Source organism: Megascapheus bottae, chromosome 3 (assembly GCF_031878675.1).
Source record: "Megascapheus bottae isolate mThoBot1 chromosome 3, mThoBot2.hap1, whole genome shotgun sequence".
Lineage (NCBI taxonomy): Eukaryota > Metazoa > Chordata > Mammalia > Rodentia > Geomyidae > Megascapheus > Megascapheus bottae.
In genome coordinates this window covers 4,842,037-4,866,650 of record NC_143511.1, presented here as the reverse complement: position 1 = coordinate 4,866,650, position 24,614 = coordinate 4,842,037, and the positions used below count along the sequence as shown (strand labels likewise).

Here is a 24,614-nt window from a genome sequence, read left to right as displayed (position 1 = left end):
AAAGCAACTTTATCAGGTTTGATCTGCTCACCAGAAACTCAATGTCCACCCTTTTTGAGTTCCTTGGTCAAAGTAACTCAATTATGTAGAAAAGCCATGTAACCCATCATAACTGACAAATACTAGGACAAATGATTGTATTTAGATTAGTGTGGAATATTATACGTTCCAAAGAGCCAGGAAAATATCTCTTACTATACTTTTGACACTCTTTAGAAGTCAGTTTTGTGTCCCATTGAACATTAAGGGCTTGGACAAGAAGTGATGTTACTTTTAAGGCTAAGTAATAAAGTCTCTGATTTTCTCTGAGGTGCTTATCCATGGAGCCCAGCCACCATGCCTTGGGGAAGTCCAACCAGCTACTGGGAGAGGCAACATTCAGCTGCTCCATCTATCAGCCACACCAGGTGTCCCAGCCAACAATCCCCTCAAAAGTACCCCACCTTCAGATGGTTCTAGTCCTAAGACGTGTCCCCAATAACCCAAGACTTACAGATTTGCAAAGTCTTATTTCTACAGTTATCAGCAATTACCACAGATTCTTCTATGTCTTTACAGTCTTAAATAAAGCCACGAGTATAAGTGAAATAAAGCTGATGCTACATTTATTGATATAAAGGAGGCACTAACGGGCCCCACACTGCTGTTATCTTCATGCTTTCCTCTATCCAGTTTCCTGGATCTCTGAGGAACCCTGTTTGAGAACCAGTACATGCTTTAGAACTACTGATGCCTTGGCAAGCTCAGACAGTCATTTCACTTATGACTATTACCCACGACTATAAAAGAAACCAACCATGTATGATTATTCTCAATATTCCAAGAATCAGAGGTTTCTTCTCAGCACATTTATTTAATAAGCCTACAACTATAGGAATTCTTCATATGCTATCCCCAGGTACCCTCCTCCCCTCTTGCATGGTGCCTCTAAACCCCCTTTCCTAACACCATTTTTTTCATAACAGCTCTTTAGAAAAATCTCTAGACTTGAGGAAAGTGGAAAACAATGTGTATTTGAAGTCCTGTGTTGGTGACACAGGTCTTGTCCAGCGTTGGCCAGTTCTATCAACCACTAGAGTCTTCACAAAGAGAAGGGTGGGTTCCATGCTGCACTATCTATGCCAACTAGCTGTGGGTGTTTTTCTTCAGGTACTGTGTGTAGTGTGTCAGAAGCATCTTCTGGAAGGTACTGCTGTAGAAAGCCCAGGATGGAATCAGGTTCAGGAGACATGCCTTCAACAGATAAAAACACAAGTGTGGATGAGAAAAGCCTCGCAAAGGAACTGCAACTCAAACACATCAGTGTATAGTCTGTCTTTAGGAACTGTCTTTCTTATAAAATGGGTGGAGTAGGAGATCATATTGAGTGAGATAAGTCAAGTTCAGTAAGCCAAATATCACATTTTCATTCATTTGTGGAACCTTGACCTCTATCTATAGATGAGATAGATAGATAGATAGATAGATAACATATATATAAATAGAAAATAATTATAACTTGAGACTATTTGGGGACAAGAGAAAGGGAAAGAGAATTATGGCAAATGATTAAGATTTACTATGTATGATTATTGTGTAAGGAAAGAGAAAACAATAGAGGGGTGTAAGTGTGTGTACACACGTGCACACATATGCATGTGTGCTGGTCCTAGGGCTTAAACTCAGGGCCTGGGCACTGCCCCTGAACTTTCTGAGCTTTTTCAATCCAGGCTAAAGCCATGGCTCTATTTCTAGCTTTTTAGTGATTAACTGGAGATAAGAATCTTATAGACATTCCTGCCTGTGCTGGCTTTGAACCACAATCTTCATATCTAAGCTTCCTGAGTAGCTATGATTACAAGTATGAACTAGAAGGATCATTTAATCTGATTAAAACATTATACATGCACGTATGAAATATGATGGTTAAAACTTTGTGCAACTGATACTAAAAGATGAATGTCAGGAAAGTAAAACAGGATGTTTGGGAGGCAGGTTCCAGTGGGAGGGAGAAGGTACCAAATGTAGAAGGTGAATGAGGGTGAATGTGGCCAAGTAGAAAGCCATTTCTTCCTCCTAGCCTGCTCTTCCCATCTATCTACCTGACAAGATTCAAATTTGTTACTAAAAAAAAAATCTAAAGAGAAAAAAATGTCCAAACAAAGTGCTCATTGGATGTAAGGAGTTGGATCACATAGGAACAGTCCTCCTGGCTGACGACTGTTCTCAAGAACACATTTCATGGATGCGATTGATTCCATTTAAAATAGCATCCTAGAGGAGCACAATCACACAACTGTTGGGAAGTTAAAGGGGACATGGCACCTTCTGAATAGCTAATCCTAAAGATGGACAAGCTGTGACACCACCTCCACAGCTCCATATACCAAAAGTTTATGTGTTTTCTGCCCTGGAGATGCTGAGTTCAGCAGCATCAATACCATTGCACAGTCAAGTTCATAATAAAGCTATTGCTCTATGGAAAAAAAAGAAGGAAGAAGGGAAGGAGGGAGGGTGGGAGAGAGAAGGAAGGGAAAGAAGTAAAGAAAAATAAGTTCAAATGGTTCAAGCTTACTATGCAAACTTGAGGCTCTGAGTTCCAACCTAGTACATACATACACACACACACACACACACACACACACACACACCCTTCATATATCATATGTCCTTGACTGTAATTCCATATTTGATAGAATTTAAGATGTATGTACTAGATTTATGTAGTTGGTGCTTGGTCACAAAAACTGGCTATCAGCCCCTCTTCTATTTATGGGCAGTGACAACATCTTGGTGGCTAAAATAAGCCCTAAGGGCTGCATTTGCACCAAGAAACAACACAAAGTGGTCGTGTTCTTTTTTTCCTCTGTGCTATGGTTGGGATTTAGACTGTCTTCCCCAAAGCCTCATGGGCTGGAGACTTGGTTTCTGGTTAGCAGTGTGATTAGATCATGAGGCTTAATGAAATCATTGCTGAAGGGGTTGCTAGGAGACTGGATCTAGTTGAAGGAAATGGGTCTTGAGGTATATGTTTGAAGGAGTATGTCTTGTATCCAGACCCATGCTCTTTCTTGGCTTCCTAGCTAGCAACAGGTAAGCAGCTTTGCTCCAACTCATATTCCCTGTCATGAAGCCCTGCCTCACCTTTGGCCCCCAACCAATGAAGCCAGTCCACTGTGGAATGAAACCTTTGAAAGGTTAAGACAAAAATTAATCTTTCCTCTATACAGTTGTTTATCTCAGATATTTTGTTGCGGTAGTGGAAAAACTGACTTAGATACCCTGGATGCCTGGTAGTTAAACGTTTACTAGCACAGACAGCCAAGGAAGACAGCACCCAGGTATACTGGTCTTTCCTATTCAAGAGCTTCTAGAAGCCACCTTCTGTTCTCAGGGAGAAATGAGGCCATAGGGGAGTTTTAGGGTTCTCTCCAGGCTATTACACAGAACTAAAGCTCACCTCAATTCACTGGGTCATCCACTCGCAAGAAGAGCCAGCCAAACTCTGCCAGAGCTGCCCAGTGCCCGCCCTCTCAGCCATGCTTTAAGAAAAGAAGTTCTTGATTACCAAGATCTCATGCACAAGGCAGCCACAGGTTTCATCTCCAGTTGCGACATAATCCAGTGATTCTTTCACGAAGTCATCAGCACTCTTGGTTATGGCGTTGGTGTTGAGATGCTTTGTCATCGGGGTTGAAACTGCAAATGGAGTCAGGACCTACAATTTGAAATCAAGGTTACGGAAGCTGCACTTTGGTGGAGCACACATGTAATGCTAGCAACTTTGGAGGCCACTGTGTAAGGATCTCTATTTGAATCCAGCCTGGTTATTATAAAGAAAAGAAGTCTGTGAGAGTCTTATCTTCAATTAACTAATGAAATGCTGGAAGTGAGGATGTGCACCAGCCTTGAGAGAAAAAGCCAAGTGAGCTCGCAAGGCCCTAATTCCAAGTTCCACTACTGGCATATAAAAGGGAAACATTTTAAAAGGAGGAAAATAATAAAGGGGAAATTTAAATTAAAAAGACTCTACCTCCAAAAGACTGAGAATTAATTCTTGTTTTCCCAACCATCATTTCCAAACTCCTCGCTTCCTGTAAAAAGTTTTGAAATCCTAGCTGATACAAGGAACTGAACTGATTTGCTTTCTCAAGACAAGGCCTTAACCAAACACAGGTTGCTCAAATGCTCCTCTAAGCTCTCTATGGGACTGAGAGACTTGGCAAATAAAAAAATATAATGTGCCAGTTACAGCCCAAGTTCAGATAAAAAATTTGATGGCATAATTATATCTCAACTATTATGTAGAATGGACTTATGCTAAAATATTGTCTAGCTAGGCATAGTGGTACATGCCTGTAATCTTATCATTCAGAGGCAGTTACAGGGGGATCATGAGTTCTAGGCTAACCTTACTATATAAAATAACTCTGTCTCAAAAACAAACAAATTATTTGTATTAATCTTAAAAGCATAACTTGTCTGGTGCCAGTGACTGCTAGCTACTAAGGAGGATGAGATCTGAGGATCAGGGTTCAAAGCCAGCCCAGGCAGAAAAGTTTGTGAGTCTCTTAACTCCAATAAACTACTCAGAAAAAGCTGGAAGTGGTCCTGTGGCTCAAGTTTTACAGTGCTAACCTTGAGCAAAAGAAGCTCAGCAATAGCTCCCTAGCCAAAAGTTCAAGTCTAGGCCTGGTAAATAAATAAATAAATATGCAAGCACACAGGTGTGTGTGTGTGTGTGTGTGTGTGTGTGTGTGTGTGTGTGTGTTTAACTAGCTGTACCTGATTAATCTGGCAACCCCATCTCATAATTTTATTTCTAAACCTCATAAACAAAGTTGGAGCAACCTAAAGCACTTTGGCCTTCCACGTTCATATCTTGTCAGGTACTCATATATCATTTTTCCTGTACGGAGAAGAAAAATAAACAACTACACACTGTGCTCTGTCAACAATGGCACAGGAATGTGACTTAAGTGGTAGCAAGCTTGTCTAGCAAACATGAAGCCTTGAGTTCAAGTCACCAGGGCTACAGAGAGAAAGAGATAGAGACAGAGAGACAGAGAGACAGAAAGAGTGTGTAACAGGACCAGGGTATATAACTTAGAGGAAAGTATTTGCCAGGCATGCACAATTTCTAGCAGCACAAATAAAACAAAATTTAAATTTAAATAAAACATGATTGGGAGTACAGGCCTAATTCACATGCTATAGAACACTATCCATGAACAAGAAAGCTCAGTGACCAAGAAAGCTGAGCAAGTGTAAGGCCCTGGTTTCTAATTCCAGTACTGCCCTAGACCAAAGAAACAAACAAAAAAGGCAAGACAAAATAAACAAAAAACAAAAACAAAAACCACTTTGCTTCTGTCTATGGCTAACCATAATGTTCTTCTGTTCTGCTTTAACTTGGGTGGCACTGGGGTTTGAGCTCAGGTCCTTGCTCTTGACTGGCACTTTATCACTTGATTCATGCACTGAGATCCTAATGGAAAATTTTATTAATTTATTCTCAGATACAGAGACTTAGGCGTCTTTAAGAAATGTTCCATGCTAGTTTTCTTACTTTTATTTATCTCCACATCACATTGGAAATGCCACTGTTTTATAGTGAAATCCAATTATGACTTATGACTCATAAGTCAATTAATGTAAATGACCTGGTTATTATAGAAACTAATACCATATGATTTGCCTAGTACATCATCCTCCTTGCCTCAAAGGATCTCCAAGAGTTAATCTTGGACAGAATTCTCAACTCCGTTTCAGAGAGGGAAATAAAATACATATTTAGACACCTACCTACGAATTTTGATAAAAATAAGTTTCTGTATAGAATAGGACCTCAATAAATGCTGTTTAAAGTTGTATATTTAATCATTATTGTCTCCATGTTCATCCTAAGATGGAGGGAAGTAACTAAACTCACTTTATGGATGGGGAAACTGAAGCTCAGGGAGTTTAAGCCAGTTGTCATCCAGATTACTTAGATGACAAGTGGTGGATCTGAGATGAAATTCAAACCCAGGCCTGTGACTTATACATCCTTATTCATTTTTCATTATTTGTTGATCACTATACATATGTTTATAGAAGATAAATGGGTTTTCAAAGGTCAAGGTCATTTCACTTTTCATACAATTCTGAGACCTCTGTTTCAGGGAAGACTCTTTATTCTTCTTCATCTCCCCCTGAGCCGGTGGCTTCCTTGTACCCACTTCCTAGGCAGTCACCTGGTTTTTTGGCCCACAATGATGAAGATGGACCAGAGTATTCGATGGTCAGGATACAAGTGCCTAAGGTAGCCATTTAGATTTAGAACACCAAAACATTCTAGTTCTTTCTTTTTCCAGTACATGATAACAATTGCAACTTCCTGATCCTGTGTGAAATGGGACCATGTGACCAGATCTAGCCAATGAGATAGGTACAGAAGAACCATGTATCATTTCTTGGCCAGAGATTGATTGGCATCTTGAAATTCTGTCAAACTCCAGATACTTAAAAAAAAAAAATCTAGTATCTCCACTGATAGTGTTCAAGATGGCATCTGTCCATCAGATGGGGTCTGTAATCAATAGATGAGGTCTTTTCTTTTTTGTCAAGAGACAGGGACTCAAACTTGATACCTGATGCTTTCAAACCAGGGAACCAATTGGCTAGCACCCTACCAATACTTCCAACCCCAAGCTCTTGTGTTTTTTCCAGTTCATTTTAAGCATACAAAATTATACTTTGTTGATTTAAGCTTCAGAGATTTTCGTTTGCTTTCTTTTTCTTTGCTTTCTTTCAACTGCAGCAAAATTAGCATGAACCAAGTAGCAGTTACAAAAGAGAAGTCCCAACTTCTGGGAGCTAAAGAATAGATAGCCCCCACAGGAAGAAAAACAGACCTCTGTAAGATAGATGAAGCAGGAAGAAAAATCACTCCCTGACAGATGTTGATGGCTCATACCTGTTATCCTTCCAATTCAGGAGTCTGAGATCTGAGAATCCCAGATTGAAGCCAGTTTGGGGAAAAAAAAGTCTTAAGATTCTGTCTTCCAAGTAGCTAGCAAAATGCCAGATTGGAGGCGTGGCTCGAGTGATTCAGTACACCATAAGTGAAAAAGTGAAGTACAAGGCCCCCAGGCCCAGTGTCCAAATTCTGCCACCAGCACCAGAAGAAATAAGAGGAGGAAGTAAAGGAGGAAGAGGAGGAGGAGAAGGAGGATGAAGATGCAGAGGAGGATGATGGAGATGCAGAGGAGGAGGAGGAGGAAGAGAAGAAGCAGCAGAAGGAAAAGGTGGAGGAGGAAGAGGCTACTCATTATGGCTGGGAAACAATGTTTTGGACTAAATTCCTAACACCAGTTCACATCTGCCTATTAATGAGCTTTATCCTGTAGCTGATTAGTTTGTAGTGGTAGTCACCTAAGATACTCTCACAGGGCATTTTTTTTCATGCTGGTACCAGAGCTTGAACTCAGGGCCTGGCTGCTATCCCTGAGCTTTTTACTCAGGGCTACTGCACTACCACTTGGGCCACAGTCTCCACATCCAGCTTTTTGATAAGCTAGAGATAAAGCTCTCATTGACATTCCCACCTATGCTGACTTTGAACCTGGACTCTCAGATCTCTCTTCCCTGAGTAGGAGTACAGACATGAGCCAGCTTGGCTTCCCCTAACTTCTGAAGAGAAAAGCAATAATCTTTAAGATACAATTTTGTTGTACTCTCACTTTCTAGAATATAAAATAAAATAAAAGCACTTCTGTGGGTTTCAGAAACCACTGGATTCTGTTGGTAAAGCAAGATTATGTAAATCACTGGCACTTCAGGCCATAACACTAGTCAGCCTACAAAGAGCAGGGGTCTCTATGATGGCTCCTCCCGTTTCCCATAAGCCCTCAAACCAGACTTTGAGGTGGAGGAGGTCTCCATGAGCCCATCACAGACCAAAAGTCCCATAAGGAAGACTCTTCCCCCTATTTTCCCTTAGTTCCAATATGACCCAAGCTCCCAGTTTTCTTTTGTTCCGTCAATTCATACCATACATGTCCATCTCTTGTACTTAGGTCAAAAAGGAAAAGATGGTTCGACAAGTCCCCAGTTTCTGTCCTGTTGCAGCACTGGATCCACAGAATTTTTAATCAACCACATCCTTGCCCAATTCCCTCCTCTAATCCCCAGAGCAGCAGCAGGAGTGGTATAGCTACAGGAACCCCACAGAGCTTCACCCAGTCCACCTCTTCTCCAGCTGCACATGCATGGCCAGTCCTGCAGGGGGCAGTGGCCCCCTGATCCTAGAGGTCCCGAGTTCCCATTCCCAAGGAATCCCAACTGTCTGCCTCACCTGGATAATGATTCCCTTTGCTTTATATTCTGCCTGCAGAGCCTTAGAAAATGTGCACACAAAAGCCTGCAATGAAAGCAGAAACACTTAAGGTACTAGACTGCAATCTCCCTCCATTCAAGGGCACCCAGGAGATGCTGGTACTGCTTGGAAATGTGCTTCAAAGGAAACAAAGTTTCAGTTATGCGGGATGGAAATGTTCTGGAGATTTATTGTGTGTGTCTTAGTGATTATAGTTAATGATAATACATTGCATCCTTTAAGGTTGCTAAGAGAGAAGATCTTAATGTCATACCATACCAAATGTGAGTGTATAAGGTTGAAGGGTATGTTAACTAGTTTGATTTAAGCATTCCACACTATATCAAAATATCATGCTGTAAATTATTTGCCACTTTCATTGGTCAATTATACTTTAATAAAGCTGAGGAAGAGAAAGAGGTAATAGGGGGAGAAATGTGCATGACTTATCACTCACCTTGGAAGCTGAATATAAGGAGTAGAGGGGCCAGGGGCGGAGGCCCACCCCTGAAGAAATGTTCAAGATGAGACCTTTCTGCCTAAAAGGCAAAGAAACAACACTCCCATTGAGTCACTGCTTAATCTCACCTTGATTTGAAAGAAACTGAAGGGTCAATATAAATGCTGTCAAACACCATCCTTTCCAGGCATCTATGGCTGCTAACTGCTCTGCTTCCACTAAGTGTTAAGACACCTTCCGAACCTTAAGTTCGGAAGGATTCTGGACAGGGATGTCACACTAGAAACAGAGCCTCTGCTATGAAAAAAAAAATCTCCCTGTCCAAATACAGGTAGCCACCTCATTTAGACAGGATTTGAAGATGAAGGGATCCATTCATCTTACGGGGGACCCCATGAACTTCAGGCTCCTTTGGACTCACAATAGGAAAGATGTCACGATGGCATCCCATCCTGGATAGAATTTGACAGCCAGCATGTGCTTAATCAGGTGCCTTTCACAAGTCTCTAAGGGCATTAGTAGTCTTTTAAAAATTCAGCAACTTGAATCCTTCCTAGTTAGATGCATGAGGGGTTGTGAGAAGGAATTGCAAAATAGAATACAATTACTCAGTTGTAATAAATACCTCCTGAGAAAAACCAGCTCCCAAATGGGTCTTATCACATGGAAAGTGATAAGAGGTTTTTTTTAAACCAGTAAATTGGAGTATTCGTTCTGAAAAAAAAAAAAGCTGAAATTTGGGGCTGGGAGTTTGGCCTAATGGTAGAGTGATTGCCTAGTATGCACGAAGACCTGGGTTCGATTTCTCAGTGCCACATATGTAGAAAAAAGCCGGAAGTAGTGCTGTGACTTAAGTGGTATAGCTCTAGCCTTGAGAAAGCCCCAGGACAGTGCTTAGGCCCTGAATTCAAGGCCCAGGACTGGCAAAAAAAAAGCTGAGACTGGGAGTTTGGCCTAGTGGTAGAGTGCTTGTCTAGCATGCAAGAAGACGGGGTTCGATTCCTTGGTACTACATTTTATGATCAACATGAGTTAATATTTTTAATCCAATGTGTGCTTAAATAATGAGTCTCTTCTCCTCTCCAACTGTTCTCCTTTGACCTTCAGATTTGCAAGCATATTTGAAGAATTGGCCTGGTTCAGAATGTTTGTCTTCCCTCCTATAGCTTTTATCATTAGTGAAAGCAAGGCCTTACCTTGATTCCATGTGTTTCAGAATTATCTGTGTCATCTATAGAAGAAGGACAAAGTTAAATCTTGAGTAAGAAACTAAGTAGCAATGAGCAGGGACCTTGGGAGAAGACTAGAGAAGTTTAATCTTCTCAGGGGAACTTGATGAGGTGATGCTCATTAGCAGAGTCACTCTTAGCATAGAAATCTGACTGGATCTCAATAGGAAATAACCTAGACAAATGGCATATTACTGGGAGGCCTCTGCTCTCTTCCCACTAGAGTCTTCTTGGGGAAATGAAGTTACGTATTTATTGATTGATGCATCAATAAATACCATGATTCCTGGGGCATTCTATTCTGCAAAAGCAGGCCTGCCACCACACACCTCAGCATGAGCTAGACATGGGGACATCAGACCTAATGAAAAGCTCTGAGCATTTTGTACATGTCTCTGCATTCAGCATCATCGGTATATACAGCCTGATGGTGTAGGACACAGTTTATGGAGACAGCATGGGGCCATTAACCATCCATTAGGATTATAACACGGCAGAGAATAGCCTTCCCATCCCTCCCGACAGAAGGCCGCAAGTCACTTTTGCAGCACAATGGTCTAGTCAACGATATTTTTAATTGATTACTAGGGTCATATTTTAAGATGGCAGTTGCACAGATTAAGATGCTCTATAAAGTATAACTGACTGGACTCAAAGCTGTCCTAGAAGCAGGACTGAGAGGGAGAAGAACCAAATGGAAGGAGAGGAGCAGAGGAAGTAGGGAGATCAGGAATAAGCAGGCACCTCTGCCCAGTTCTCCATGCTGTCTAGGGTAGAACAGCAGCTTTTCTGGAGAGCCTATTGTTGCTCTCCACCCATTGGCCAGGGTGAGTTTCCAGGGGGGAACAGAAGAACTCTCTAGAAACTGCTTCTGAAACATCAGCTTTTGATGGAGGTGAAAGAAGGATGAGATTTCACCTCTTATACTTCCCTGATTCCACTCCTATTAGGAGTCTCCTCCACATCCTGTGGTCTGTCCTCTGCCCTTGGTTCTTCAAGTCTCCCATGAAAACTCACTAGCCATCTGTGATAAATGACCCTAAGTAGAGAGCCAACACTGGATATGGTGGGACCCCACGCCAAATGTCTCAACATTTGATTTCCTATTTCACCTTCTTCTTGCTCTCATCTTCCATCTCTGCCCTTGACATGAGAGGATGTGACTATTTCCAGATGGCATCTTTGAAGTAATTAAGTGACATTAGTCATGCTTCCAACCAGCACGACTAATTAGAAAGTGGCATAGTCATAACTAAACCTTCAATGTCTTTTCTTTGTTACTTAGGGAATTTAGTGTCCATCAATAAATAAAACTTAAGAAAAAAACACAAATCAAAGCATTTCTCTGTTGAAAGAATTAGAGGGTTGTCAAATCCATTTGGAGAAACCCATCTGATCAAACAGTGTAAGACTGAAAACTCAGTGTGTAAAATAATATGAAAGATATTTAATGATAAGGCTGCAGACAATAGTTGAACACATAAAACTCAAAACTACACCAGCTGGAAGTTTTTAAAAGCCATCTATTACTCATCATAAAAAGAATGTATATTCAATAAGAACTGAGCAGGAAACTATAAAATACCAATATGCTTATATAAAAACAACCCAAAGTAAAAATAATTGTGAGCCCAACTTATCCACATGAAAATAATTTGAGGGGAAGTAGATTAGCTCCTCTTTGCTCACCCCACTAGTGCTGGGAAATAAGTCATTCACTATGGCTACTCCAGTGGAACAAAACCTGCCCCTTCTCTCCCCCTCCTTAAAGTCAGGAGTCAATACTTTATTCACTGCTGAGGTTCAACTGACTTTCCAGACTGACCATCAGTACAGTGGTGAATTGTGAATTCAGCATAGATCCTAGCTATGGAGCAAGTACAGGCTGAAAGCCCAGCTCAGTCTCCAGTGTTGTACCTTGGTAGAGCCAGCAGGCCCTACCACTTGGAGGACATGGCAACATTTCATTCACACAGAAACATCTAGCTGGGAGCTGGAGGCTCAAGCCTGTAATCCTAGCTACTCAGGAGGCTAAGATCTGAGAATTGTGGCTTGAAGCCAGGCCAGGTAGGAAAGTCCATGAGATTACTGTCTCCGGTTAGCCACCAAAAAGCTGGATTCGGAGCTGTGGCTCAAATGGTAAAGTGCTGGCCTTGAGCATAAAAGCTCAGAGACAGCAGAGGCCCTGAGTTTAAACCCAGGACTGGTATACACCACACACACACACACACACACACACACACACACACACACACAACTCATGTGGCATTATGCTGTGTCCATTTTGTAAAATTACTTGTCCAAGAGCACCTTTTGTGTTATTCATGCAAATAAGACAAGATAGCTTCGAGGAAGTCATGCTATTCAAGAGTAGATTGCTGAACAGAATCAGAGGACCTGAGAACTTAAGGTACTCAAGATGCCACCATTCAGCCCATCACTCTGCACCCATTAGTTTAGATAAATTAAATAATTAATCCTGGATTGTCTAACTGTGCTGAGAACAGAATTCAGCAACCACTACTGATCTATGGGCTACACTCCAAGACTCTCACTGCACGCCTAAAACCAAAGAAGGTCCTCACACTAAATCTACTGCTATACTGCTTGAGTTTCTTATGTGTACATGCCTATGGTTAAAGTCTAATTTATAAATAAGGTATAGTAAGAGATTAACCATGAATAAAGCAATTATAACACTGTACCATAATAAAATTGATCTGCACATAATCTCTGTATTTCTGTCTCAAAATGTCGAATTCCTTATTTAAATTATGATCAGATCATAAGGGACTAAAGAACTAAAGAATAGAAAGCAAAAGCAAAAATAAAGAGGGAGGAAACAAATGACCTTGAGCTTCAGCTCAATAACTACTTATTGAAGAGCAAAAGTCCAAAAGTCCAAGTCATGCCTTCTTGTCATGTTTTCCCAGAGGGAACTTTCTTCTCTTTACAAAGAGAATGAAAATTAAAGAAACATTTTTCTTTAAAAAATATCCTGAGTCTATTGTTCAGCATATAATATCCTGAGGATATAATTTCAGCATCAGATCTATTATGTTCTGACATGTAACAAAACTGAATGTAAAAATAGGATTTCAGTACAAGAGAGAATGAACCCATCCCAGTCTTCTTAGTGAAAACAGAACCAATATAGACAGGACATTGTCTTTTGATGAGGAATAGTTCAATGTGTGTGAAAGAATTCTCTTTCTCCAGCAGAAGGGGCTGGTGCTTCTCAGATCCCAGATCCCAGAAAGTACTACATTTCATATATATTGAGGACATACCTTGACTACTGAGGTGATGTTACAATGGATGAGACTCTGCAATAAATAAGACATGAATCAGTTCATTCCTAGAGAAATCGCCTCCAGGACAATCCTGGAGCCGATGTCAGGGTTGAACCATGAAATGAGAGAAGTTCCATTGTTTATACACCATACACCTATACACCATTACGCTCCAAGAGATATTCAGTAAGCATGGGCTGAAATTGAGAAAGATCCGGTATTCACTGAATGACTAATACAAGCCACTTAGGTTTACTTGAAGATTCGGGAAGGAATACAGTTATATGTTTTATTAAAGGAGATATAGATGTCCCCAAAGCAGGATGATTTAACTTCAAAATAGTACAAAAATAATATGTACCCAGTAGAAGTCAGACTTCAAATTCTGAAATTTGAGTCTTTTCAGTTATTGATAGGCTGTCTCACAACCTCTTACAATGCTGGTAATTGGAGATTCTCAGCCAGTCACATGATCCTAAGAGAAATCACCAGTTCTCTACAGTGTGCTCTGTTCCTAAGCTACTGTGCTCTGGAGCTCAAGTGTATTACACCCATTTCTCTTCCACTTTAGATGAGCTTATTGTTAGAGCCCATCATAAGTCAAGTCACTTTCCAGCAAGAGGAAAAAGAGTTAGCTCATAAGTGTATAGGAGACCATAGCATAGGGAATAGAAGAGGTGAGTCGTTAACTAATACAAGATAGAGGTCTTGGTTTAGAAACAAGTATAAAGAAATGACTAGAGTAGAGTGCTGGTGGCTCACACCTGTAATTCTAGCTACTCAGGAGGCTGAGATCTGAGAATAGTGGTTCAAAGACAGCCTGAGCACTGAAGTCTTCTGTGAGACTCATATCCAATTAGCTACCAGAAAAATGGGAAGTGGCACTGTGGTTCAAGTGGCAGATTGATATCCTTGAGCTGAAGAGGTCAGGGACAGCACCCTGGCCCAGAGCTCAAGCCCCATGACCAACAGCAACAACGAAAAGACTAGAATCACCCAAGCAAAGAGAGAGACACCTGGAGATCAACACAAACATAGGAATAAAGATAAACAACAACTACAGAATTTTCTGAAGGAGAGACACAAACTTGTTTCAGAAGCAGGGTGTAAAATAAAGACCACAGGGATAGATGTGGGTTAGAAGAAGAGTCTGGGGAGGTTGTATAATGTTCTGGCAGCAGATTTAGGATTTAAATAGAACCATAGGCACACCTGTAGAATTGAGGGTTCACCAGCATTATGGCCTGTTTAGACTGGTATAACCACCATGACTTCAAAAATTAGGATCCTGGGGAAAGTCCATAAATAGTGTCTTCAAGAACTGTAAAATGCATTAAAATGTAACCTACTCTAGCATATTAGATTTCCAAAACCTCTGAGCACCAAGTCTGTGTTGTGTGCAATCTCAGCTTTGCATAGTCACATGTTCTGCATCCTCAGATTCAATGAACTGTCAACCAAAAATGTTCACAAAGGAGCTGGAGGCACAGTCCAAGTGGTTAGGGCACCAGCCTGAGTAAGCAATCCTCTTGAATATGAGGTCTTGAGTTCAAACCCCAATATCACCACAAATGTTCAAAAGATTGTATAGATACTGATCATACACCGACTTGCTTTTTCATATCATTATTCCCTAAACAATACAATATAACAGCTATTTATGAGGTCTTCACATTGTGAGAGGAATTATAAGTCATCTAGAGATGGTTTAAAGTATCCAGAGGGCATGTGTAGGACCTATATAAATATTATACCATTTAGATAAGGGATTTGAGCACCTGTGGATTTCAGTATCCAAGGGGGTTAGGTTCTCTGGAACTCTGAGAGATGACTGTATGTCCCTCACACTGAAATATGAATAAAGCATATCTCATGGGAAGACAGACAAAGCCAAAAGCTTGGCTTGCTTCCGTATTCACCATAGCTATGAATTTGTTTGGGTGGAATTATCTTCTTATAAAGCAGAATGTATGGAGTTTCAAAATAACAGGACAACGCACAGGCCAATTTCGAAGTGCAGAAAAGGCTAAATATTTCTTTTTCCAAGAGGTGGTCACAAAAAGATGTCCCCTTCACTGTGCATCAAGAACTAAGGTGAAAACAAAGGGAGCTTTCAAGATACAATCACCACACAACATAGAATTTTGGCAAGATGGGCTTCTCATTCCTTCTTCCCCAGTCCTGGGGCCCAGTATCTGGATGAAAGAAAATCACATGCAGAAGAGCACAGGCTCACCTGGATTTCATCCGAGGTGCTAAGGAAATAGCTTGGGAGAAGGCTTGGAAGCATCCCGACATTGTTGACTGACCGAAAGAGACAAAATAAAAATTTATCAGAATGGCAGGTTAGAAATTTTCCTAAAGAAGCATATACAGAAAGCTTTATAGGCAAGGTTGTTCATTGTATAATGATTTAATTACCGGAAGGAACTTGGGTGGAAAAAAATCATGTCAGTTGGGGATGGTACTTGATTTTGCTTTGTTTTCTTTTTAGTTGGGAAAAAGGGGAGGGGTGCAGATAGGAGGGAGGAGGTGTAATCAAATGCAATCATGGCATTCACCATACACTAAGGAAGGAATGACATTGTCCATAAAGGGAAATGAAATCATTATGAAATGGTAACCCCTCTGTACAACATCTTTAATCATAACAATAGAATTATATTTTTAAAAGTATGGCCAATAGGGCCAGGAGTTTGGCCTAGTGGTAGAGTTGTTGCCTAGCATGCACGAAGACCCAGGTTTGATTTCTCAGTGCCACATACATAGAAAATGCTGGAAATGGTGCTGTGACTCAAGCGGTAGAGCTCTAGCTTTGAGAAAGCCCAAGAACAGTGCTCAAGCCCTGAGCTCAAGCCCTAAGACTGGTAGAAAGTTCATGAGATGTTTATCTCCAACGAACCACCCAAAATCCAGAAATGGAACTGTGCCTCTAGTGATGGAGTGTTAGACTTGAGCAGAAAAGCTGAAGGACAGCACCCAGGCCTTGAGTTCAAGTCCAGGGCTGGACCAGCTCTATCCCACCCCCAACTGAGTTAAGTCTAAGATACCATGAGATTAATCAAGTGTTGCTAAGATAATTAGGTCATTGATACATTACAACCGACTATGCATATTGTAATCTACTTACCTAAAATGCCAATTTCTAAACCTTCAAGTTTTTCTTTAATATATTCATAGATGTCATCTTTGGTAAAGTCTGCTTGTATAATCTTCACCTTGCTTCCTGTAGTCCACTCTGCATTCAAGACAACACAATACATTTGTTTTTAATCCACAGACATATAAAACTCCTGTCCTGCCACTACTACCACCAAGAGGTTTCTCAGATGCTTCTCTACTATCTAAGCAGACAGTCAAGAAAACCACTGGTGCATAAAATAGAATAAAGAAAACACCTAGATAAATGATGAGAGAGATGATAAAAGATTTTAGAGAGAGGATCTATTTTTTTAACAATTTTTAAGAGTTACTGTAGGACAAATAGATGCATTAAAATAGACTTAATGCAATGGTTCTCAGGAACCACTATTCTTTTGTTTTGTTTTGTTTTGTGGGTCATGGGGCTTGAACTCTGGGCCTGGGTGTTGTTCCTGAGCTCTTCATCTCAAGACTACCACCCTACCCCTGGAGCCACAGCCCCACTTCCCATTTTCTAGAGGTTAATTGGAGATAAGCGTCTCAGGTCCTTTTGTGCCCTGGCTTTGAACCTTTATCCTAGATCTCAGCCTCCTGAGTAGCGAGGATTACAGGTGTGAGCCACCACGCTGGGTTGGAACCTCTATTCTTACAGCATGCATTTGCATGTCTGAAAAACTTGCTAGATATGCAAAATGTCAGGTCAGTTCTACATTGATACACCAATCCTTGTTACGCATCTAGCAGCTAAGCATTATATATACAGTATAGCTTGAGAAGCTAACATGTCCCAGGGTCTCCAGAGCCTCTTCCCACTCTAAGTTCAGTATGCTTTTTACACAGTTCAGAGCTATCATGCCTGTGCAGAAGTTTTCAGGCAGACCAAAAAGCTACAGGAACTGTTCCTCAATTTCTTAGTGAACTGCTTTAGAAATGGAGTTAGAACTAATATTTCTGGATTGAACAATCCCGAGATATAGTTTGGGAGTAAGGAGTGTTTCCAATTAAGATACCGCTTGCTTTTCAAACAGATGATAAATAGGACACTTTAGCATTAGAAGGAAGCCACTCAAGAATGTCTCGGTCCTCATCAAAGTGACTCCTGATATCCAGACTTAGAACAAAAGCTGAATTCATCTTCTCAAGGGCGCCGAGCCTCTGCAGGGTGGATTCCAGGGCCCTACATCTCCCAGACTCATCTCTTGTCCTAAGTCAGCTCCCAGAGAAAGAAGGCTGACTGCAGGGAAGACAGCCACGGTTTTAACAAATCTGCCTTCAGAATTGTTTGAGTTGAAAAGTTTATTAATTATTAAATGAATACTTATTACATTTCAAATACTCTGAAAGAATTAATATAGTCAACCTTAACTAAGAGCATTTCCAAGCAAAGGATCATGACACAACATTATGATAGAGTTTTATAGTATCTAGCCTTTGCAACCATACACGGCAGGCCTGGGTTAAATCTTTCTTTAAAATAGTATGTCCACCAGTAAGCACTGTCTCTCAACTTCCTGAAAGGAACAGAGCACAGACAGAGGAATGTGAAGAGCCTGCTTTTAGAGAGAATGCAGATGCTATCCAGTAGCTAGGGGTCTCTGGATGAGCAGGGATGACTCTAAATGTGAAGGCACCAGATTTTTTTTTTTAAGTGGCTTTTTTCATGCCTGTCCCTCTTCAGTGGATGCAGAATCCAGAGTCTATATTTTAAGTCTTACCCTTGTAACTGGACTCCCTTTGGAAGAGACAGCAGCCCAAGATCCAGGGAAGAGTTTGGGATTTGCAGGCAAACTTAGCTGATGGGCTCCACACACATTTCTGTTATTCATGGATCACTCACCAATCTCTGTGGCAATGGCTTGTAGTTTTCCCAGCGTCCGGCTGATCAGCACAATGTTAAGTCCATGTTTTGCCAGCTAGGGGTGGGGGTGGGAAAACCAAACACAGGAAGATGGTGAGCAGACAAGGGAGGCCTACTGTGAATCATTCAGAACACACACACAAGTTTTTTCTTTTTTCTTTTTTTGGCACTCTGGTTTGAAATTGCTCTTGCTATCATCTAAGTATGTCTCTAACCTTTTCCTTTTAGTTCATGGTTCAGTTAAGGTCTGGCACTTGTTTGGCAGGGTTTGCCTCTGCTTCCTGAATAGCTGGGATCACAAGTGTGACCCACCAACCACAACCAGCAGCCCCATAACCTGAAAGCACTTAAAAAAAAAAAAAACTACAGCCCAAGTAGGAGGGTTTCTGGGTCCTGGAATTCAAAATACTCAAGATGAGTTAGAGAAAATAAAACCCAGATCTCTTGCCCTTGTCACTATTTCCTAAAAGATAGAGTGTACCAACTATATAATAGATTTACACAGTACTAGGTATCATAACTAATCAGGATATGCTTTGAAATATACTGGAGAATCAGAGCAGATAATGGGCAGAAAGCACTATGCCATTTTGTATCAATGACTTTGGCATCCGAAGAAATCTTGAGGGATCCCAAGATCCCAGCAAACAGATGCATTAAGCATCAGGGTCGATTGCATGCTCTTCCAAGGAAAGAGGATGCTATGATATTTGTCTGTCATTCTATCTGGTCTTCGTGCATGCTAGGCAAGGACTCTAGCACTAGGCAAAACACCCGGCCTATCTATTTATTTTGAGCTAGTACTGGTGCTTGAACTTAGAGTCAGGGCATTCTCCTTTATCATATTTTTGCTCAGGGCTAATGCTCTACCACTTGAGACTCCCCTTCACATCTGGCTTTTTGGTAGTTAATTGAAGATAAGAGTCTCACAGACTTTCCTACCTGGGCAGACTTTGAAGTGTGATCCTCAGATCTCACCTCCTAAGTAACTAGGATTATAGGCATGAGTCAGTGGCTCTTGACTCATATGCTGTGATTTTAATGAAGAAAAAAATTTTAAATAGAAAAAATCTTTAAATAACAAACACATAAGAAACGAAATGATGAACAAGAATGCATGATTTAATCTAGCAACTAATTCTCTCTTTAGGCCATGGTCTCAGAATCACCCAGGGAGATGTCCCAAAATAATCACTCTTCACCAAAACCATCTAGAGAAGAATACCTTCACTTTAACTTACTATTCTAATTTACCAAATTGAATTTAATAAAATACAGCAACACGTTCTCATCAGAAAAGATGTTTTTTAAGTCCAAGTATGACAGCCCACATCTGTAATTCCAGCTACTCAGGAGGTCGAGATTAGGAGGATGGCAGTTCATGGCTATCCCAGGGGAAAAGTTAGTGATACCTCATCTTAACCCAAAAGCTAAGTACAATGGTTTTCACCTGTGGTCCCAGATACACTAGAAGTCAAAACAGGAGTTCCTATTTGAAAAACAGCAAAAATCAAAAGACTAGAGGCATACATGGCTCAAGTAGTAGAGCATCTGTCTAAAAAGTGCAAGTCCCAGTGTTGGTAAATCCCAGTACTATCAAAAAGAAAAAAAAATCTCAAGCAATACCAAGAGAAAAAAATGCCCTGATTGGCCCTGGTCCTGTCTTCTCACCCAGTACCGTTCTCTTCCTCTGTATATTAGTGATCCTTCGCTAATCTCCTTTTTGCATCTTTGGGCATACACAGTACAGAGACAAATAAGTTTCTTTTGTAGAGTTTATTTCTTTTTATCACATATAATTGTGACTTTAAGTATTGCCTTGCAACATTCATTTTAACTTAAGTGATGTCTTATCTCTAAGAATTGTCTGTACTTCTCCAGTACAGGGTGGAAAATCACTTGGCTCTTTTTATTTATTTATTGTTTATAGTGTTTTGTAGCTTAGCTTTAGGTTGCTTTTATATATTCCCATCACTCTTTTAAATAGTTCTTTGGATAGAAGAGTAAATTACTTCAACTTGTTTTTTGGTTATTTTGCAGTATCGCGGTTTGAATTCAGGGTTCCCAGTTGTGAGGCAGGTGCTTTACCACTTAAGCTATATCTTTAGCCCTTTTTTGTATTGGCCTTTTATTTATTTACTTTTGGAGGGGCAGGGGGGTTGGTCGTGGGGCTTAGACTCTGGGCCTGGGCATGCTGTCCCTGAGCTCTTCAGCTCAAGGCTATCCGGAGCCTCAGCGCTACTTCCAGTTTTCCAGTAGTTTGTTGGAGATAAGAGTCTACACTGAAGAATAGTTTGCTAATATAGATAAGAGGAATATTTTAATAACACTATCTGTATTTTTTTTGCCAGTCCTGGGGCTTGAACTCAGTGCTTGAGCTCTGTCCTTGGGCTTTTTCAAAGCTAGGGCTCTACCACTTGAGCCTCAGCACCACTTTCAGCTTTTTCTATGTACGTAGTACTGAGGAATCAATGCCCTATTCTTTCCATACAATCTCCCATCCTTCTGTATTCCCTGGATTGCTGACTTTAAGCCATGCAAACTTTTTAATTCAAAATTTCAGTTCCTAAGACCACAGCTTCTTTTGTATGGTTTCTAGCTTTGGATTCATCATTAAAACTTACCAAATATTGGTTAAACCAGTATGAATAGATCTTCAAAACCCCTTGACAGTCAGGTGCCAGTTGCCCAGGCCAGTAATCCTAGCTATTCAAGACACTTCAATCTAAGAACCATGGTTGGAAACCAGCAAGAGCAGGAAAGCCCGTGACACCCTTCCCTCCAATTAACCACCAAACAGCTGAAATGGAACTGTAGTTCAAGTGATAGAGCATCAACCTTTAGTGAAAAAGCCAAGCAAGAGCATGAGGCCCTGAGTTTAAGCCCCAGTACTAGTACAACCAAATACAAACAAAGAAAAACAATCCTTTACTCCTTAATTATTTCTTATTCATACAAGAAGGCATCCAATTAGAAGTTTCATCAAAAGTGCTAAGGTACAGCAGATATCATATCACAAGACTTCAGAGAGATAACCAAGAAAAACTGTGAGCCTGTGATATCACAACAAATATGAAACTGCTCTTCAGCCAAGTTCTTGCCCCAGAGTTGCTAAAAAAAATCTTATATTCCCAATCAATATCCCAATTTGTGTATGCCAAACGAATATTCTCCAGTTCAATTCCATTTGATCACTACCATGGGTCAGAGATGGTAGGAACATCCTTTGTTTTCATAGCTGGTCTTAGTTCCTAGTTCCTGACACAAGAGCTTCTATCATCCTTGGAATCTTCTGAATAATAGGTGTTGACTGGTGTTTTGGGACCTAGGGAGCTTCAAGATGGGGCCAAGCAGGTGATGAGAAAGCCCCGTTCTCTGAAGTGAAGAGGGATTATAGAACCACACATAGCAGAGAGTGAGGGAGGGCCAGTCACCAGACCCAGAGACTGAGGCATCCTTAGGAAACAGGTAGCTGTATAGTCTTCTCTTTCTTTCTTTCTTTCTCCTCCTTCTCACTCTCTCTGATCTTCCTGGAGGGTTCACATACCACAATGAGTCACCACACAGAGCAGAAATGCTAAGCAAGGAAAGAGGAAATGTCACAGTATGTTGTTGGACACACACACACACACACACACACACACACACACACACACACACACACACACACAGTTCTGGGCTGGGCCTGGACACTGTCCCTGAGCTTCTATGCTCAAGACTGGAGCTCTACCACTTGAGCCACAGCACCATTTCCGGCTTTTTCTATATATACAGTACTGAGGAATCAAACCCAGGACTTTGAGCATGCTAGGCAAGCGCTCTAACACTAGGTCATTTTGATGGTTACAGCTGATTGTACACAGGGAACCATGGAAAGGAAACTATATTTATACCTAGAAGTGAACATAGGACCTTGTTTCCATCTAAGAGGTGGCCATAACTTGACAGGACTTAAGGTGAAAAGGGGACAGCCAGAATGACTGATTATGCCTCAGGAGAGGGTGAGTTCTGCTAATTTATGCCACAGGTTTATGTTATAACTCTGCTTCTGAAAAAGATATGACAATCTCTCACAGTGAGGGTAATTTGCTAATCACTTGTGTTTTGATTAGCTTCTGCTTTCCACCTTCTAACATTATATAGATGAGACTAAATATTAGTATGAATTTTACCAATATGAAAATTCATTATTTGTTCTATAGAATTATTTTTGTCTGACATTAATATTTCTTCTATTCTTTTCTGTTGTTTGTGTTTTCTGAATATATATTTTTCCATTCTCTGATTTATTTATTTCCCTCCCTTCTTTTTCCCTATTTTCCCTTCCTTCTCTTCCTTCCTCTTTCATCTCTTCCTTTCCTTTCCTTTCATCCTTCTTTCCTTCCTTTCTTCCTTCCACCCTCCCTCCCTCCTTAACTCCCTCCTTCTCTTCCTTCTTTCTTCTCTTCCTTCCTTTTTTTCTTTATTTCTCTTATTCACTAAGATCAAACCCAGAGCTTGCACATGCTAGGCAAGCACTGTGTTCCTTAAGGAACATCTCCAGTCCCGTTCCTTAATTTTCATCCTCCCTGAATCCAACATCCAGTAATTCATATTCTTAAGTCTCATCTCCGTATCTAACTTATCAGCAAAAGTAACCAAGTCACACTTATTGAAGTTCGTATTTGTTACACTTACTTCTCCTATCTTACTGTTTTCTCATTTATTCTGTTTTCTTTGTTGCCTTTCTCCCCTTGATAACTGTGGTAGGCAGCACAGGAGAAGCAATTTGGCAGTACTAAACCTGTTCCAATCTCAGAGATTTGAAACAAAAGTAAGTCCACAGCTCATTCTCATATCATGTCTTCTGTAGATAATGCAGGGAATGCTATCTTTTGTTTGTGTCTTCCAAGTACATGCATTTAATTCCTCAATATTCGCTCTCTGTGTCTCTCTGCCTCTGTTTCTGTCTTTAATTGCTAAGGATCAAATACAGAATCTGGTGTACCTGGTATGCAGAATAATCTCCTCTATACAGTGAGTCAGAGATCTAAGTTATTTTTCCCAGGACCAGAAATAGGATGAGACAAGTGAAGAAGCCAGGTAGACAATTCAAGGACAGACTCACTATGGATTTCACGGTCCCTGGCCTCACCTTACTCCTGGCTCTTTTTTGTCCATCTAGTAGCTCTACCTTTTGACATAAAGGCCCCATAGTTTTATCTTATATTATGTAATGGAGCATTGCATTTGATTATAATCTAACAAAAGCAAATTTGTCATTTCTAATGAAGTGAGTTACAAGAAGGGTCACATTTTTAGCCAAAGTAAATACAGAAAGACAAGTACTACATCTGAGTTAGTAAATATCCAAGTCATTTATACATAAGGAGAAAACATATACAAAGAAATATATATTTTCTAAGAATAGATTTCAACCAAAAGATCACTTCCAGTTTTGGAAGAGAGAGCCTGGAAAGGGGGTTGATCATGAACGAAACCAACACCAGACGGTGGATCCATAGAAATGACTCAGTCTCTGCTGGCTCGGATGAACAATTAAGATGACAAAGGAGGAGAAGAAATGGAATGAGAATGGAAGAAAATAGAAAACCTTAGAATATAAGCCGCTTGCGTAGACCTCCATGTATATTTAGATGGACATGGTTATGAATTGTGTCTCTCCATGACATCTGCTATGTACCCATGTAGGTGTGTCTGTATGTCTATATATATTGGACTGGGTTTGAATGTATGGCCTGGGGCTTGCTAAGCAAGTGTTCTGTTACTAAGCTATGGTTCCAACTTCTATTTTCTATGTATTAGCCTAATTCTGTATCAATTCTAAGTTTTTACAAGACTCTGGCTATTAAATCTAATTTTCTCATCTGCAAATGTTGCTTGGTAGCTGTCTTCAGCCATTTTATTTTGTATTTATGTATTTATCATGGTACTGGGGTTTGAACTCTGGGTTTCATGCTTGCTCAGCTTACTTGCTTGGCTGGTGCTCTACTGCTTAAGTTGTGCCTCCATAACTGATTATTTTAAAGATAAGACCTTGTGGACTTTTCTACTTACTTTTCTACTTTAAACCTTAGTCTTCCTGAGTAGCTACAGGCCTGAGCCACCAGCACTTGGCATTTTAATTTATATTTTAGCTAAGGCTACCTCTAATCTTAGCAATGAATAAAACCAGACACATCCTGATAGTGAGTTTTATAGTTTGATGATAAATGGTTAAATACCAATCCAAGCTTAGAAACAAATAAAATGATTACTTGCTTTTTTAAAATTAATATCACCCTAGAATATTTTC

At 40.5% G+C, this 24,614-nt stretch overlaps 1 protein-coding gene across 1 annotated transcript in view; it reads right to left on the bottom strand.

Moving 5' to 3' along the window:
• Positions 1-642: 642 nt before the first annotated feature.
• Hsd17b3 (hydroxysteroid 17-beta dehydrogenase 3) overlaps positions 643-24,614 on the bottom strand; it is a 44,073-nt gene continuing 20,101 nt past the window's right edge. Inside the window, exons 3-11 of the mRNA XM_090329049.1 lie at positions 18,299-18,374; positions 16,451-16,558; positions 15,557-15,624; positions 13,318-13,353; positions 9,995-10,029; positions 8,796-8,877; positions 8,318-8,383; positions 3,548-3,697; positions 643-1,233 (exon numbers count right to left, since the gene is read on the bottom strand). Coding sequence (XP_090185175.1) covers positions 1,126-1,233; positions 3,548-3,697; positions 8,318-8,383; positions 8,796-8,877; positions 9,995-10,029; positions 13,318-13,353; positions 15,557-15,624; positions 16,451-16,558; positions 18,299-18,374 — 729 coding nt within the window. The 3' untranslated portion in view covers positions 643-1,125. The remainder of the gene's footprint in view (positions 1,234-3,547; positions 3,698-8,317; positions 8,384-8,795; positions 8,878-9,994; positions 10,030-13,317; positions 13,354-15,556; positions 15,625-16,450; positions 16,559-18,298; positions 18,375-24,614) is intronic.